This window comes from Balaenoptera borealis, assembly GCF_965194805.1.
Source record: "Balaenoptera borealis genome assembly, chromosome: 7".
NCBI lineage: Eukaryota > Metazoa > Chordata > Mammalia > Artiodactyla > Balaenopteridae > Balaenoptera > Balaenoptera borealis.
In genome coordinates this window covers 22337464-22357117 of record NC_138864.1, presented here as the reverse complement: position 1 = coordinate 22357117, position 19654 = coordinate 22337464, and the positions used below count along the sequence as shown (strand labels likewise).

At 37.9% G+C, this 19654-nt stretch overlaps 1 protein-coding gene across 9 annotated transcripts in view; it reads right to left on the bottom strand.

Moving 5' to 3' along the window:
- Window positions 1–19654, bottom strand: part of LOC309632377 (uncharacterized protein) — a gene marked incomplete at its 5' end in the record, with an annotated part of 97977 nt that overhangs the window by 73838 nt on the left and 4485 nt on the right. The window contains 2 exons of one of the 9 annotated variants that reach the window (XR_014246872.1): window positions 410–459; window positions 1679–1849. The exons of 5 other annotated variants lie outside the window; for them this stretch is intronic. Coding sequence is in view for 1 of the 4 variants with exons in the window: in XM_082399917.1 (XP_082256043.1) it covers window positions 1837–1849 (13 nt within the window). Of the gene's footprint in view, window positions 1–409; window positions 460–1171; window positions 1850–4796; window positions 4918–19654 lie in introns of those variants that run through there. 3 more of the 9 variants (XR_014246873.1, XR_014246874.1, XM_082399917.1) reach the window with 3 other exon arrangements.

Below are 19654 nucleotides of genomic sequence, written 5' to 3'. Positions count from 1 at the left end.
ACACTGTACACTGATAACAGAAATACTGTCCACAGCCCACTGAGAAACCACACTAAATCCAGAAAGAGGCATTTGAAACCTCTGGCTTACAAAACAAGTTTGAATCCAAATCTTTAAACCTTTAAACTAACTATTTTCTATCATTCAGCATTTTCTGTATTTTCTAGGTTCAACCATAAACACCATTTACCCTGAACATTAAAACAAGACAAGTATTTCTTCAGGGTATGTAATTACAGGTACTGTGAAGGATGCAGAGAAATTTACCATGCTTCCAGACTTGAGAACTGGAATGAACTGACCCAGTTACATGGGACCAGAGATGAGAATCACACCTAGACTTCTATTCTTTATCTTTTAAGCTACTCATTAACATTCTTCACATTCCCCAGCCACCAGATTATGATACCTGAGTCAAGACTGATTACTGTCTTCAAGCAGGTTTAGTATTGACTGGATCTATTAAATGTAAAAAAAAGATAGCTAGCGATCAGTGCGCTCCTCGTATGTGCTGGAAATCCACATTAGGGTTCTTATGATTATCATCCTCCTTTTACAGATGAGGAAATTGAAGCCCAGAGATTAAGGAACTAGTTAGTGCAAGGTCACAGCCTAGTGAGTGTCATGACTACGAAATAATGTGTATGTGCAGAGAGGAATCAGTGTCTTTGGATGTCAGGAAAAGAAATGAGATCAATCACACTGGGAAGGTGGATTGAAATTTACATTTTATCCTCTTCCAGTTAACAGCTTGGCAAGGATAAACTATGCTTTTGTCATTTAAAAATAGTGCACTAGAGGGCACCAAAATACGCAAGCTGTGACTTTAAAACTGTTTTGATAATGCAGTTCCCACAGTGCTACAAGATATATAATCAGTAACGGATTCAAGCCAAAAGGCCATCCCAGAAAGAGTACAATGCAGTTTATGACAATTAAGCAGCTGTATTTTTAGCCCCTCAATTAAAAAACAAAAATCAAAACCCGCATGCTTTATACTGAGCAATTTGTAATTTGTCTCTACTGATTTTTATTCAAAGTGCCTTTCAGCCAGGTTTTCAAATTTCTCTTTGCCCTGCCTGCTGAGTGGTGAAGGGAAAGGGAAGAGTAACCTGGAAAGGGTAGGGTAACCTGGATGAAAATAAATAAAAAAAAATTACACACTGAGATATATTTTACCTTTTGAAATTTATTTAGCAAAGTAAAACGTACATATATTTTCTAAAAAGAAAAGAAAAACCCCACACTTATATCCAAGAGCTTAAAATGAAAAGGAACATGACCCCATCCTCAGCCTCAAGAGGCAACATCTTTTAGAGGTAACTCCAGATTCCGAAATAGTATGTTTATGTTTCTATTTCTTGATTTATCAAACTGACATTATTTGTTTACCTCTATGGAAACTGAGGAGTTAGCTAACAGAATATTCATCTCTTATAAGTCACACAGTTTACAAGATAACTTTTATTTTCCACTATTATAATTGCAGAACATTTAAAAAATAAACATAAAGAGGAAAATTACCATTTTGATGCATATTCTTATACATTTTTTTTACAAAAATAAGATTACCTTGTACATGTGATTTCATCAAACTATAGAAGATGCTCACCTTTCCATGCCATTCAACATTAAAAATGTCATTTCGTTTTTGGTTTTTTATTGTAGTATAACTTACGTTAAAAAAAGTTCTGATGTATAAGGAACCTCCACCTCTTTAACCAGTGTAAGGATCAGATAATTTCACTCCACAGTGGGAACTGTGGTGTTTGAAGGTATCATCCAGTCTCAAGTTATGCAGCAGTGAGACTAGTTAGGGTCTGAAGGGGCCAGGACTTAAAGAGTCCTGCTGGGAATGCAGAAATCAATCGAAGCAAGTTAACAACTCAGCCCGGAAGAGAAAAGTTCTAATTATTCTTCAACATGTCAAGGCTCAGTGAGACTCAGTGGATCATGAATGAGTTGGTCACAAGTTTGGAGTTTCTCCATTTTTTGGTGAAAAATAATAAATCTTTTGTACGTTTAATTCTGTATCATTCCCTTATAAGTTATCACAAGAAGCACAGACAACTACTAGAGTCATTAGCGCAACTAAAAAAAAAATCTAGCATCTTTCTCTTGATCTTTTTTTTCAAAACTCACTCCCCCCGCCCCCAATCTGCACCTGGTTCCAAATGGTAGGGGGCCAGGGTTGGGAAGCATTATGGCCTGCTGTCAGGCAGCAGCCTAAAATGTACCTGGAAAGAGGCCTGTCTACCTCTTCATTCATCTCCATTTTCCTTGTGAAATAAAAACAAGATGATGCTACAGTCATACCAAACCTAGGCTTGTGCACCATCCCTACAGAATACTCATCCAGTACAAAGCTCTGCAATAGGGGCAAGTCACGTTGAACACGAGCAGAACCTTCCTTAGGAACCAGGAGCTTGAAAGGATGCCTGGGAGCTGGTAAACATACTGAGAAACCATTAGACAAACACCAGCTCTTTCAGGTGGGAGGCCATTCCTATGGGGACGGAGAGAATCCTTACCTAACACAACCAACATAATATTGAGTAAATAGGTGCTCGAAAAATCCTTTAAACTTTTCCTTGTTTTTACTTAACCTTAATGCTAGATACCGCTCTATGCCAGGTATTGTTCTAAGGGCTCTGTATGCTTTACCTCGTTTGATCCATCTATAAGAGACTCAGCGAAATTAAGTAACCTTTTAAATTTAGACACAGCTGCTAAGCGGTGATAGGGGACTCAGAATTCAAAAGCAGGTCCTTCCCCTAGCAGGGACATTATTCCTCTGGCCTCCACTAGTGGAGCATCGAGAATAACGAGCAGTCATTTCCGCTCGGCACACAGGACGATGGGCATACTGACAGCTACCAGCATTTCCGAAGATGGCGGTTGCGCCGGATTCAGTTTGAGCAGTGTGCGCCACGGCGAAGTGGAAGCGGCATTATACGGGTTTTGGAAAGAACGAGGAGAGGATGGCGTTAAAGGGTGTTAAGCAGTATAATGAATCCCGGAGAAACTAAAGCTCTGGCCCGCAGGCCCCAGGAAGCAGCCGGCGGAAGTGGGCTCGGCCGCGGTGGAAGTGCGTTTCCGGGGCTCCTCCGCGACGACGCGGGCGGGGAGGGACTGCTCCAGCGGCGCAGCGGCTGCGCGGGACGGCCCTCCCCGCCTCCGACCCTGCAGTACTGCTGGCCGCCGGCCGCCAGGAAGGCTCGGCCGAGGGGCAGCGGGCCTCTGGGGAGGGGAGAGCCGCTTTCTGGCGCCGACCCCTCCCCCGGCCGCGAGGGCGGTGCCTCTGCGACGCAGGAAGCGGGCCGGCTACGCTCTCGACGGCGCTGGCCAGCCGGCCACCCTGACGGAAACTCCAGGTCCCGACTCGTTTGGGCCGACGGCCGGGCCACGAGCCTGCACAGGCTGCGCAGCCACCCACAGCTCGCTCTTCCAGACGGGGGAGCCAACGTTCGGAAGGCTTGGTAGAGTCCATGAGGGCAAATACCGCCCCACCAAGAGCGAGCGAGATCTCGATGAAGAGAAAGGGGGTCTTGGGTGTGTCCATAGTTATGATTAAGCCTGTTTACCATGTATACAGTGAAAGAGGCTATTTCCAAAAGGTCAAAACTGGGTGACAGAACCTCTCCCTCCTCTGGACTGGTCAGACTGAAGAGGGCTAACTTCTTTCTCTTTCCGTTTCCAACTAAAGAAAAATTCCCCACTGTGGCTTCTCACCTCAGCCATTTTGAAGCGAGCTAGTTTCTCCGAAGTCAGTTGAGAGAAGGGGTTCCAGAACAGGGTGCTGGGGTAACAGCAGTTACAGGCCTCATTACGTAGTCTTCTCTCAGAATTGTGTCCCCTGGCAAAGGATTTCTAACCACGAGTCCGCAGACAGAATTAAAGAGTTGTGTGTGCACTATGTAATGCACATTTACAGCATGCTGAGAAGGGATCCTAGGCTTTATGGGGCTGTCAAAAGGTCACGGCACAAAATTAATCCCTACGTCTTTGTGATCCAGGGAAGTTATCTCTGGAGGAAACTCAGGTTAAGGCCATTTAAGCTTACTTTCTGGGAGCTTGAAACAAAAGAATCTGACCACAAATAATTTGGTTCCATGAAACCATCAGAAAAGGAAGGATTCTGAGGTTGTTTTTTTTTTTTTTTTTTTTTGAGTAAAAGAAAAATAGCTTTATCTTTGCCAGGGAAACGGGAAAACACAGCATGCCAGCACCTCAAGAACTGTGACCCCCCCCCCCCTTCCCTGGGGAATCAGGGGAAGTCTCATAGGTGGGGCTCTTAGTCCGGGGTAGGTGATAAAGTGAACTGCTATTTTAATCCATACTTTGGAGGTGTTTTGAAGCTGTATTCCTTATGTACAAAGAACCTGCTTTTTGCACCTGGATTCCCCTTGACTATTTTCCAGTTAATGGTTGGGTTCACAGATTACTAATGTAACTGTTAAAAAAATTTTTAAAGCCTACCAAAGTCGGTCACTTGGGTAGCAGTATCAGATTGTTTATGTTGAACCCATCATGCAGACAAATAACTTCCTTTTTGATACAAATTGTCTTGAACATGGTCACTTGGGTAGCAGTATCAGATTGTTTATGTTGAACCCATCATGCAGACAAATAACTTCCTTTTTGATACAAATTGTCTTGAACATTGTTAATCCCATTGTTATTTTAACTCCTCTGGCCAGGTGAACCTGCCCCCCCCCCCACACAAACTAATCTTGGAAAGTGGTATCATGATTCCCTGACTTCTACAGTTAAGTATCTTTTTTACATCAAGTTACCTTTAATCATGTAGTTTTCCTGTGCAACAAGAATAGTGAGGAGAGGGGACTATCAAATCTCAGATGTGATGCAGTTCATCTGTGTGCAGCTCAGAATAGCAGTTTTCTCTCCCTTCTTTCCCTGTAGGATTGCAGTGTAAATTCATAGCTGCCTTAAAAAACCACGGTTGCTCAAACACACTCCTATTTACATCTGTTCATGCTAGATAGCCTATAATATTTGCATTCCTCAAGTCTTGTTAAAATATTGATCTGGGTTTCATAAAAAACATCCCATAAATGAGGAGCCTGATATTATGGCATCATTTCTCATAACTATTTTAAGAGATAAGCTCTTCATTGCAGTTTCAGTATCTCAAAAAAGGGGAACATTTCTTTTGATTATAGCTACCTTTTCAAAATATAGGACTGATTTGATTTTAGGTTGGTAGGTTTGTCAAAAACAGGCACTCTAAACAGGCACCACAGGTAATTCTGCTACAGGTTGACCCAGAATCCCCATTTTAAGAACCACTGGCCTTTTAAAGGCAAATACATCATGGTAGCTTGGAATCATTTCTCTGGTTAGTCCCGAGTTATCCTGATTTTATATAACCAGACAGAAAACCTATGGAGGCGTGACAGCCAACAAACTGAGTAATTTATGCAAAAGTGCAAATCTGCTTTGGAATTTCTTGAAGTTCTATCCTATTATAGGGAAGGAACACAGCCAAATAAAATGTGCTGGATAGAAATGAGGCCTTTTTATAGAACAACCTGTTTTTACAAATGCTATATGTTATTTATTCAAGATGTTCAGGCTCAGACATAATGTATTCCAAGTTTATTAAACCAGATTAAGTTCTCCTCCACCTATATATGATTAAAATTTACAATCCTTTATTACCCTAATAATGTTGACTAAGGGCCTGGGTTGAGGGAAAGCACTGGAGCAAATCAAGCCTTTGCAGGCTCAGGACCTAAATCAAGTTGTGGAAAAAAAAGACCCTGTACTGCAGTCATACCTTGCCAAATACCTGGTAAAATTAGTGGGCTAAATCCAGTGAGACACTCCTCAAAGATGTTAGATGCTCTGTTTCTTTTATAGCTGTGTCCCTCTGTGACAAGCAGCTACAAGGTTCTTGGTACTATCAGTCCTCTACCCAGTGGGACCTTGCCACAAGGTAGAAGAACATACAATCTGATATTTGCTACTTCCTAAGCAAGTATAAGACTATACCTGCTAAGTTTGTATATTGCCCACAACTGCTAAATTGTTCTGCATAAGAAACACGACTTAAGAGGACATTTTTAGAAAGACTGGGCAACTGGAAAATCAGAAGCGAAAGCTTAGGAGAAACAATACTGAACACTTTAAATTTTAAGAGGACAGACCTCATGTATTTCTTTTACCACAATTAAAAAAAAAAATCTTAGGAAATAACTGCATGGGATTTTTGTGAGCAAAATAGGATAATTTTTGCAATGTACACTCCCTACCCAGTCTCCCCTGTGAAGTTGTCAGTAAAATATATTATTACTTTTAATCCCTCATCTCTTTTTGGTGAATGTGATTAAGTACACAGCCCTGTTTTAAATTTTAGGATGAGTCAAAGGCTGCCCAAGGAGGGCAACCTCACATGGTATGTACATGAACTGGTGACCAATTTTTAAGTCCAATATAGCTTTGATAATTGCTTTACAAAACGCCGACACCTCACTGAAGAGTCCATCATTTTAAAAGAATAGCTTGACAATGCTTATTATGTCCGATTAACTTTATTAGTCTATCAAGTAATAAAAAGTAATCATAGTAATTTCTGATTCCAGTGCATTAAAACTTTTACTTAGTAGTACCATATTTGAAGGTTAAATTTTCCTAGTGAGGAGGCAAATAATCCTTTTCCATTTATTAATGTCACATCCACTATTCTTTTTGAATAATGAGCATGATTCAGGCCTTGACTCACCATTTCCTTAACCTATCAGTTTCTGTTCGAAGGTAGTGCCAACATGATACTTCAGAGAATGCTGCTGCACAACCAATTACCTAGCACTCAGCGGGTAAGAGATTAGGCAAAACCCTCACCGCCACAACAGACGCATGCACTGAATCAAACATGACTTTATTTGCGCTAGCTGCTGTGATACGTCTTCTTTAAATTTTTTTCCTATATGTCACTAAGACATGGGGTATAAAGCCTTATACTAATAGTTTAAATAGATCAGAAACATTTTTACATGTTATAAGTTCATTTTAATGATGGCATATTATTCCATCTACTGGCTCTGACCCAGGGTATATAATTATTTGCCTATTCATTAGCTAGTTCTTGATATTTGTATTTTGACCTCCAGCCTAAACCGGCTTCCATCTTTCCTATGTCCCAACTGATCCCTTGATGACGAGCAGGCTCTCTGGCTTAGCAGTTACCAATTGATCATTACTTGTTTCTAGAAGTCTTAAGTTCACAATATTTCCTTTAATTGCTCTAGTTCAGGAATCCACACATTTTTTTCTGTATAGGGGGCCACACAGGAAACATTTTAGGCTTTTCAAACCACAGTCTCAGTCACATAGGGTCCCCCCCCCAACAATAACCCTTTAAAAATGTGAACAACCTTCTGAACTGCCCAGCTATAAAAACACAGGCAGTGCTTGCTATAGCTTGCCCATTCCTGCTCTAGTCCTTAATGGGAAAAAGGGTAAAGAAAGCTCAACTTCATGCATGCGTGTATGATCACAGTAACTTAGAAGTGCTGGCTGGATATTTAATTCAACATGGTCTTCACCATAATGCTTTTTGGCATCTGAAAATATCAGAGTGCTTGTTTGGTCAATTAATACAGCAAGTATAAAAATATACTCACACTTTACCTTGGGTGAAAAGCAGCTCAATGATTATAAAGTAAGAAATAACTCAAACTGAGATTTAAGTTTATTACAACATGTGTACAATAATTACATACTTATGTGTATAATTTTAGTTTTACATGCAACATCTTTTATCTCAGCTCCTAAAACTTGCTGTAATTCTACTAACTTCATGATGGAAGTTGTTATTTTATGAAAATATTCCCAAAGATTTAAAAATAACATTTGAAAAAAACATTAAGGTTAAATTTCTCAAATAGCTTCCTGTTTACTTGGTTAGTCTACTTACGGAGTGAGCTACATGTCCAAATAACTTATGCTGTTTGCCACTTACCTACCCAGTTCCTCATTTTACTCATGTTTTGTGGGACAAAACCAATTTGGAATAATGCATTTAGTTCTAGGGATCCAGAGAAAAAAAGAGCTGACCAAAGATGCAATAAACTGCCCCAATATCACTGTGGCTATTTAAACAGAGGTCACTTGTTGGGCAAACTAATGCATGCATAAAGAGGGAGGGAGAGATAATTAACACTGGATACCTGAGAGGGTTTTAGGCTAATCCCAAATTCTATCAATCTCTGCAAATATTTGTTAAGCTTATGCTGAATGAAGTAAGATTGACCACTGTGAAAGCCCACAGATATACCGACTCTGTAAGATATACAATGTTTGAGAGGAATTTTAATGGAGTGTTCTTGTTCATGTATTTGGCACTTGCGTAAACTAAGCCAGGTGCTTAAGACCCGTAACTCCATCCTTATCTCTGCCCTTGGGTGCTTATATGGCACTTTATTTTTAACTGCAGCGACTCACAAATTATTCCTCACTGCCTCTTTGAACAGAAAGAATGATTAACTCAGTGGAATGCTGGAAGGACTAAATTCCACACATTTGTCCCTTCAGACATGAATTTATTAGGCAGGAGGTGTTAAAATACAGCCATCTTAAAAAGATTTCTTCCCATCTCACCCCACAATTCTTTATATGTTATGCATACATTCTTAAATGCAATCGTGTTGTCTTTTGCTTTTCAGGTTAAAGAATCCCATAGCTAATGACATGACTACTTTGGTTTCCAATCTGAGGCAAATCTGTGCTTTAATTTGAAGGAAAAAAAAAAGTAAAGAAATTCAATTAAGTGAGATATACATACTACTATATATAAAATAGGTAATAAGGACCTAGTGTATAGCACAGGGAACTCTACTCAGTACTCTGTAATGACCTATGTGGGAAAAGAATCTAAAAAAGAGTGGATGTATGTATATGTACAACTGATTCACTTTGCTGTACAGCAGAAACTAACAAACACTGTAAATCAACTATACTCCAATAAAAATTAATTAAAAAACAAAATCAATGAAGTGAGGGTAAGATAAGGAGTAACTATGACTCTTAAGATAGCCAAATGCCTCATCATTAAGTAGTGATGCCTATGAATACAACCCCCACTGCCCCTAGCTAGTATCCATGGAAACACTGCCAAGGCAATTAGCTTGGCAGAATCAGCAGGCAAAGACCTGGTTGAGCTTAATTTTGATCTAGAGTAAGTTACATTTTACATTTTCTATTCCTGGTTAACCTTCTGGATAATATGGTGACATAGTGGGAGTTCCTTAAGACTAAAACATTTGTTAGTCTTCTCAGAAACAATCTCCCTCTCCCTCACACATACACAATGTTTACTACCAGCTTGATGAAAGAATGAATTCTTGGTATACTATTTACTATATTTTCATATGTACCTCCATATGCTGTATTATGGATTTGCTGAAGTAATTTGTAGTTCTTTATATTTCGCATTTATAAATAATTTAAAAGTCAAAAGAATGTTTATCAATCTAACATATAAGATCAAAAAACCTGACTTTGTTAATAAACACATTGGTATCTCAGACTGAAGGCTCAGTAACCAAGGGACAGGTGTGTTAAACTGATAAATCAAATGATTTTTTTTTTTTTAATGAAGAAAAGACACATGATTAACTCTTTGGCCAGTAGTTTCCTCCAAGAAGGTTAATTATATAGGAAGTCTAATTATATGCATAAAGTTGCCTGGTGAACATGATACCAAAACATGTGAATTATATGATGAGAATACTTATCGGTATTGGGACTGGATTTTTTATGTTGAAGTGGGTGGGTCCTTAAAGTCCTAGCTCATGACATCTAAATTCCTTAAGATCTACTACTCTTACGTTTCTAATATTAAATGAAAGGATGCTTCTTTCTACTCTGAGTTGCACTTCTGGGATTTAAAGTTACTGGTTTCACCTTGAAGGGAAAACAGTAACCTTGGTTAAAAGATCACATTGTCTAAACATCTTAGAATAATCAGTTGTATAAGTAGGATGAAATGTCACTGGGCTTCCCTGGTGGCGCAGTGGTTGAGAATGTGCCTGCCAATGCAGGGGACACGGGTTCGAGCCCTGGTCTGGGAAGATCCCACATGCCGCGGAGCAACTAAGCCCGTGAGCCACAATTACTGAGCCTGCGCATCTGGAGCCTGTGCTCCGCAACAAGAGAGGCCGCGACAGTGAGAGGCCCGCGCACCGCGATGAAGAGTGGCCTCCGCTTGCTGCAACTGGAGAAAGCCCTTGCACAGAAACGAAGACCCAACACAGCCATAAATAAATAAATGAATAAATAAAATTAAAAAAAAAAAGTAGGATGAAATGTCACTGTTTAAAATAACAGATGATAGCTCCTCCTCGTTTAAAATGCTCCTATATATTAAGAGGGGAGGAGTATAGAAATAAGGCTTCTTTTTCACAAAAAAAACCTAAACACTCATTAAAAAGACAGACTGATTCCCAGGCTAACAAGACTTGACCCTTATCGGCTACAGAAAAAAAGGGTCAGTCCATCAGAATATTCTGAATTTCTTAGAGAACAATTTACGTTGCTGTTCTGATGAAATCTCCAAGAAGAAATGAAGGAAATGGTTCATGCCAATAGTACATCCAAGCTTCTCAGGTTGGAGACGTCTACTAGTACAGCAACACTCACCAAAAAAGAAATGGGAAAAACAAAACTGTCCTGGCACTGTAACTTTAAATAAACATTTTAGTGAAATGCTTCATTCCATGTATCTAAGTGTTTATCAAAGTAGCAATTTGCATGAAAAGTACCTGAGGATGAGGTCTGTGAAAAATGCAGATTCCTGGGTCACTAAGGAGTTCAGCATATGATTCTTAATGAATTGCTACATTCTTAAGAAAATTATGAATGATACGTAACATCTTGTTTGGGGGAACTCTGGGTGGAGCCCTGGAATGTATAGTTAACAAGCTTCCCAGATAATTATGGTAGTCAAACTGGCTTGGGAACTACCGACCTGCAGCAGTTCAACATGCCTGTAGTAGGGAAACTAATTTTTAAAAGTGGATTTTTTTTTTTTTTTTTTAAAAAGGCTTTGTAGCCACGACTATAACCCTGGGCGTTAAGAATTTGCCTTCAATGAAAAATCAATTAAGTTGTTAGAAATGCAAGACCAACTAAGTTCTGCCTTGAGAATTAAATGTGTGATATTTCTACCAGTTCTTTATGTAGTACTTTCAACTAACACTTTGGAAAAGAAATGTTGGTGCCTGTGTAACAGAACATATCAACTTATTTTATGTTACAAATCTTAGGAGTGATTTTTAACTTAGTGCCAAACCTGCCTGAAGAATATAAAATTGCTTGTGTTGTGGAAGGGATTGGTTAGTGCATTAATGGATTCAGCTTTATAAAAATGGGCATCAACATCATCTGTTGATTACATGTAAACTATTAAGAATTTAGACTAAGTATCTTTCTGTGCAGAGATGAACATGTGTTTTTACTATGCCATTTTGGGATGTTAGTCCCTAGGCTTGTTGCTGCATATTGGTAAGCATCTATGATCTCCATCCGTATCTGTGGGACCATAGCTATTCCTTTGAATGAGCTACCAGAATCTAGCCCTGAACTTCCATCCTGTTAATAGGGTTGCTGAACTGTTTAGAAAAGTTAGCAGTGGGAAGGTTCTCTTCTCTAATGTAATTAAGTTAAAGTACCTGTACAGTTATTTTTTTATTATTATTATCATGGTTTGGAAAGGCAGATTAAACCTGAAAAATAAGAACTTATAACCAAACACCAGAGGATGGATAGGAATTTTCAATTTTCTCAACACAATTTAACATTTTTTTTTGAGAGGAGGCTTTTATCTGCAATGGACACAGAAAAGTACTAGGATATGCTTCACTTGGGATTGTTAGTCTTTCAAAGACTAATTGATGTTCAATTATTTTCTTTTTTTGCCCCCCTAGAATAGAGTGGCTTTGCTCTTGGGCACAAATCATTACCAATTTTAGGTTTCCTAACTTTTAACTACAAAAATACATCTCTAACCCTCTTTCCTTCTCTTCACAAAGTTCAAGAGCTATTACTATTCTGCAGACTCATACTCACCCCAGAACAAGAAGAGACCTAATTAATTAAAACATTTATTTGAGCACTTACTATGTCCTGGGAATTAATGCAGGCTGTATGCATTTATCTGAGAGATAATGCAAAGTAAACACTGCCCTTCAGGGGCTCACATTCTAGCAGGGTGAAGAGATTCTAAATAATTTGGGTTGGCCCAAAAGTTCATTCAGGTTTTTCGTAAGACGTTACGGAAAAACCCAAACAAACTTTTTGGCCAACCAATAGAACAAACTGCTATAACAGAACTGAGTAAAAGGTACATGGAATTATAAATAACAATAGACTTCTTGGAAGAGCACCAGAGAAAGCTTCAAAGAGGAAAAACATTTGAACTGAAGGATGCATTCACAAGGGGCAGAGTAGGGGGATTCCATGAAAAGGTAGTAACAAAAAGAAAGGAGGTCTGAGAGAGCAAGGTAAGTTTAAGGAACTGAAAGCAGTAATGTGGGTCGAAGCAAAAGGAGCAGCAACTGGATCTCTGATTGGAAAAAAAGGCAGGAGACAACAAATAAGAGGGCCTTCCTTTATGCCAGTCTAAGGAGCATGGACTCCATTAAAAGCATTTCAAGTAAAATCAGATTCACATTTTAGTAAAATCACTTTGAAGGATGACAGATGGATTAGAAGGGGCAAGATTAAAGCAGAGTAAGCTACATCACTGCATAGTTATATATAAAGATTCATTTATTTGGCAAATATTCAGGGCAACTGACTACTCTATGCCAGGCCTGAACTAAAGTAGTGGCAATGGTCATGAAGACAAGGGGGGTCAGACCAAGAAATAAAAACTCAGAATGGACATTACTTAGGAACATAACAGACACAAAGTATTAAAGAACTGAGGATGGTTCCTGGGTTCTGACAAGTTGTAGACCATACTGTTTGCATCCCATTTAAAAAAATAATATCCAAGCATTTTGCCTTTTCATTACAAACTAGAACAACTTAAAAAAAAATGCTTTCTGGTAATACTTGTCTGTTGTAGAAAATCCATCTGTATGCCTACAACCCAGAGAGAACCAGTGAAACCATTGTACTTTACTTCCTTTACCCTCATTTCTATGAAAGCAAACACAATATACAAAAGCCCTACAAATTGTAATCTGTTTTTCATATTTTTTGTTACCATTTCTTTGTAGTATGCGATGCCCTGAAATGATTCTTTTTTTTAAAAATTAATTTATTTATTTATTTTAATTTATTTTTGGCTGTGTTGGGTCTTCGTTTCTGTGCGAGGGCTTTCTCTAGTTGTGGCGAGCGGGGGGCCACTCTTCATCGCGGTGCGCGGGCCTCTCACTATCGCGGCCTCTCTTGTTGCGGAGCACAGGCTCCAGACACGCAGGCTCAGTAGTTGTGGCTCACGGGCCTAGTTGCTCCGTGGCATGTGGGATCCCCCCAGACCAGGGCTCGAACCCGTGTCCCCTGCATTGGCAGGCAGACTCTCAACCACTGCGCCACCAGGGAAGCCCTGAAATGATTCTTTAAAAATAATTTTAATGGCTGTATTCATGGACATATCCTAATTTAAACAGATTCTGTTGAAAATTTATAAGCCTTTTACACATTCATCTAAGACTGACTTGTCACAATTAAAATGAGTTGAGATACATGAATGATTCACAAATAACAATCTAAAATGAATTCTGGATAATTTTTCATTATTCCACAGGAAAATGAGAATAAGAACAATGTAGCAGGTTTTTCAAAATAATTTAATTTTTTAAATTATGAGACTATGTCCTTATTTGCTGTTAACACCCGTTTTTTAAAACCAAGGATATGGTGTTGCTGTTTAGAGAACTAAAAATAGTAACTATATTGGTTTCCATATTTATCATTTGATTCATTCAAGAAATCCCAAAGTCTAGGAACCAATGTATTTGATTAGGTCTAAACCCCTTCCAACTATTTCTTTTTAGTTTGCCTCTCCTACATACTGGATTGCTACATTCTACCAAAAAACCCTACAGAATAATTATTTAGCTTTGTTGACTCGTATCTTAGATTATCTATGGACACACATTGTTCGATTTCTCCTAAATCCTTGAAGTCAAAACAATGGCTCTGTATTCCAGGGATATATAGTGTGAGCCTTTCCCACCTTAACCATTCTATATTATAAAGGCTCGTATGAGACACAAGACCTAGATTATGAAGCAGAAGTCCTTGATTTAGAAGGAACAAATCTAACCCGCTTGTTGGGAAGCTATCTAGTTGCTGACTGCTACTAATATATCATGGAGTTACCCATGCACCTCGACAGACTGTTTATTATGATTAACAATTACCCGGTTCTTATAAGTACCCTTCTTCCCAGTAGCTTAAAGACTTCTGGTACACAATGCCTCTTTGATGCATAGTAACAGAATGAGCAAGCAAGGAAATAAGTTCTGCCAGTGAGAGGGAGAGGCTGCAAGGGAATGAATAATCAAACTCTAAAAAATGAAACTACTTTCAAGTTCATGCTTTAAGTCAAAATAGCCTGTGATGTCAAAACTCTTCCTACTCCCTCAATCTAAAGAGGACCAGTACCCTACACATTTACCTTCACCTGAACATTCTGGGGCCCCAAGTTTTAAGAACTTTGCTGGTCTGGCTGTAATTACTGAGTTCTAAAATACCAAATTTTATGACTGCTATGAAGATATTCTTTTCAATGAGAATTCCTTTCCAAAGAGATTTAAAATGTATATATGAATGCTTAACTGTCCTCTTTCCATCTTCCTAAACCTTACCTCATGACTTGATTTTGTAATCTGGTTCCTTCATTTTACTTTGCTAATTCATATTTCAGAATTATATTTTAATTTTCACACAAATTATAGTTATTTCACAAAAATGCATCGCAAGGAAAAACGATTTGCTTATTTACAAATGGAAAATTTATTCCAAGGGGAACATATGACTTGTTTCACAGTTTTAAAAACGGAAGACATAACCTAATATTGTTTATTACTATTATTTTTGGAATACATGATGGCAAGGGCTGGGGGAGTTTATGCATAGAAAACCAAGCAGCTGCTTCTCTTCCACAAATAAATGATTTTACTAAGCACCTGGTACAGAAAACTTAACCATGTGTTTAAAGAGTTTACCTTAAAAAAATTACACTTTGAACTAGGCCTCCGATTAAACTCCTCTCAGAATTTAGTCCTTATCCTTGAACATAATTTGATAATGACCATTTGGCTGATAGAAAAAAGGCAGGGATACAAAGAAATAACTATGCCACAGCTACTAAAGTCTCATAATCATGAAATTTTGATTTTCATGACATAAACCTCTACTACTTCCAATGTTTTCTGTTTTGTTTTTAATTTCAGAGAGGCTATTTGGACCTAAAGCTATGATTAGGAAGTAATCTACTACCTAACTGCAATTTAAGGTCAGTTTACTTTGTAGCTTAATATGAGTAACATTTAAGAACGTCTTAATCTCCCCCTCAATTTAACTATGCTAACCTCTGGTCATCTTTACAGAGGCTGAGTGCTTCAATAATACCAAAGCTTGATTTGTTAGTTAAATAGAACTAATTACTGCCTACAGAGGTAAGAATAACAAATTAAAAACACTTTGATACACATATATTTGAAAAGTATACATTGTTATATATATATATATATATATATATATATAGAAATTGTATAGTTATTAATCAAGAGGGAAGTCTGTAGAGTATAGGGGTGGAAAAAATGGGGAGCCAGTAAGAATGGGAACCAAAAATTAGGTGCCTACTCTATGTTAATGATCACCTAGGAGAGCAAGACACAGGATACATAAAGTACTGAAACAAACACGAATGACCTATTTAACATAAGCATTGATTAGGTGACTGGATTCATATAAAAATGAAGGAAAAAAGAAAATATCATCAAATTTGATCATACCTAGGAAAATAAAGTACTTAAAACCAAGTGATCTTGATGGATATTAATTTCCTCATTTGTTAAAAGCCTAAATCAAAATTAAGTCTCTTCTATCACTAAAAACTAATTTCTGTAAGACACACCATAAGGCAAAGGTAATGCAAGCTCAGCTGAAATACACTAAGTACAACTGCCCCTCCATATCCTTGCCCCACGGATACCAAGGGATGACTGTATAAATGGTATTCATTCCTAGCGTCTTCTGACGTTTAGCTATCTGTGGACATTTACAATTATGACTTTGGTATCTAAAATGTTAGTCTCTAACAAAACAAAACAGTTTTAAGCACAAACTACAAATCAGACCCTTGATATACAAGCAGTATAAGTCAAGCTTTGTTTTTCAAAATGTGCAACTGTTGGAGCCTTGGAGGGCTCATTCTTCAAGGTAGCACAAGAACAACCTTCAGAAACAGCTGTAAGACCAATACAGTACCATATTTGACAATACCTTACGTGCTGAAACGAGGGCTTACACATCACCTAAAAAAACCCTTAAATTCTATCATTTCTTCTGACTGCCAAATGTTCACACATGTTCTAAAAGCCATTAAAAATGCATTTTGCATGGGCATAATGAATTTAAGATGTACAAACATGAACAAAAATGCTAACCTGAAATTTGAAGCATTTTAATAAAAGTTTTTGGGAGCCTAGCATTTTAATAAGGAAGGAATCAAGATATGTTTCCTGGGAATTCCCTGGCAGTCCAGTGGTTAGGAGTCGGCGCTCTCACTGCCATGGGCCCAGGTTCAATCCCTGGTTGGGGAACCAAGATCCCACAAGCTGCATGGCGCGGCCAAAAAGAAAAAAAAGACGTACTTCCTGATGTAGAAAGAAAATTATAAGTTCTGGCTTTTGCTATATAGGTATAAACACAGGTTGCCTGTGCTACATGGATTCTCAGCATAAAAGTTAAAACGTCAAGACTTGAGTTGACGTTTTAGCAATATCTGGGTGCCAAACCTACTGTGCAACTTAAGCCAGTCATTTCCCTCTTTGATTTGAGACTACTTCCTCAAAATAAAAGAGGAAAAAAAGAAAAAAAAAAAGAGAATAAATGGCTTGAGCTTCATTGGCAAAAGGACTCTAGATTTAAAAAAAAAAAAAAGAAATCTGGTTATAATCCAGCTTCTTTTCCTGTCTCATCTCTCAATGTACTTCATGCAAGACTAGTCAAACGGGTTTCTTATACTTAGAACATGTTTTTTCTATTCCTGTTCTATGCCTTTGCACATAAAGCCATGCTGACGGCAAATACACTGTGTTTCACTGTCCCCACCCCATCCATTATTGAAATCCACATTTTGCCTCCTAGTTCAAAAATTTGATTTCTTCTACGAAGCACATTACCTGTTAACTGGGGTTCCTGGCTGAATGCTTACAGTACATACCCACATGGCTTAATCCCAAACTAGGTTATAAATTAATAGAGTAGAATTAATAACAAGTAAAATATTTAAGTGAAGAGAACCAGGTGGCAGAAACCAGATTAGAGGGCTAACACCACTGGCAAAATAGGTGTTACATGGGGCGGGGGAAACAAACCCAAAGTTTTGTAACATGATGGTATGGAATCAACCAGAGCATTTTGCATCCATTTATATATCCAACTGAGTTGCTATTATTAACAAAAACACATGCTATCGAGAAATTTTCAGGCACTTAGCATCAAAGCATATTACGTTATTTGTACAAAACTGAGTGCCTATTACATGCCAGGAACTTTGCACTTTAGCTACAAAGACGAGACACTGTCTACCAATATCTCAAAAACTCACAGAAAAGAGGAACATGAACATGACAGTGTGATAGATACAGAATTACCAAAGAAAAGGGAATGTCTCGTTTTCTGGAGATAAAAAGAGCAGCTATGTAGACGGGTCATTTTAACTTTAGTGGTGATCCATGAGGCTCATGAGCAGGAGACAGATGAACGAGCCTGCATATCATAGGGTGTGTTCTAACTTGATCCTCAAATGTGATGAACTAATTGAGTGTTTTAAGCAAAAAAAATTGTTTGGAAAGATGTTTGATTATATAAGTTAACCTAGAAGGGGAGAACAAAAAAATAAATAAATAAACAAAAAAGGGAAACAAAAGAAGTTTAAAAGAAAAAATAGCTCAGTTTTGAATTTTTTTAGTTTGAAGTACCTAAGGGACAGGTAAGATATTTACTAGTTCCAATTGAGTTCAGAGATGATAAATTCTGGAGTCATCAATAGGTAAAGGTGTGGGAATTGATTAATATAACTGGTGAAAAAGTGGCTGGGGTCACAACACTGGGAAATAGCAACAATTAAGAAGCAGAGGAAAGCAACTAATGAAAACAGGAAGGACAGGAGTAGCAACTAGCAAAGGGTATTAGCATATAAACCATGGTATTTTAAAAAGTTATACTCTAAGGAATCAACTGCTATAGGTTATATAAGACCACCCACACCTGGAGCATATAAGAATACAAGACTTTCACAAAATGTTATAAATGCAAATAATTGCATATAGTCTTTCCTTATTCCGTAAGATAAAACTTACTTAAAAGGCTGTTTGTGGAGAAAGGGAACTAGTTAACTTTTAGACATTTAAAGTCTATAGCTGGCACAAGTGAACCCTTGACCTCTGATGTTATGGGCAGAGTATCTCCTCTCAGCCATCTAATTTTTCAAAGGATTTTTGTAAACTACTGAGTAGTTTATCTTGTCAACCTAACTGAAAAACGTTAACAGCTAAGAATTATGTTCCAGGTATCTTAAATATGGTAGGAATGCAAATTATTTGACTGAAATTAGAGCTGGAGTTCCAATCTGTCCCAGGAACAAAGAAACTGGAGAGGGAAAACCAGAATATAGTTTTAAGTCTAAGACACAAATACTAATATACTTTGGGAGGGATACCTTTAAAAGTAAATACTTTTGAGGATAAAAAATATTAAAGTGACACCAAAAAAAAATTAAAGTGATATAATCTCTAAGAATAAATTGCTACATAATTTAACTTGCTTTCAGTTGTATGAAATACCATTTTCCCTGGGTCCATAACCAATTTATTAGGACCAACACCATATAAAAGATAGTTGTTTATTGAAGGTATATTCTGTACCTCAAAAAGACAACGTTGACCATGGCCTTTTCTGTTTTGTGGCGTGCATACAATAAAGGAGAAACAAAAAAAATCCCAAACCCACTTTTCTTTTGTCAGAAATACAAGTGCAAGATAAGCATTGAAGTATGCAGAGTTTATGGCAAACATAAGCACTGAAGGAAAAAATGGCATAAAATACTTTTCTTGGACCACTCCAGAGAATGGTGAGATCTGTAAGTTTTTGCTACTTACTATCTGCTTCATTTAGGCGGAAGCAGAATACTATTAGTTTTTCTAGTTTCCAGGTGAAATCCCGTACTTACAGATGTTTCAAACTTGAACTAAACGTAAACACTCAACAGGGAAGAGACTATGGACCTGATCTTTTTGGATAGCAGAGGGCAGGTAATTTTCAAAATGGTTTTTAGATGCTTAGGAACAAACTTATTACCTCTCCTTAAGAAAAATAATCAAGTTGACTCAGGTATCCACACCCTGGAAGGTTTTTTTGACCACCATTTGCAAATATGCATTTTAGG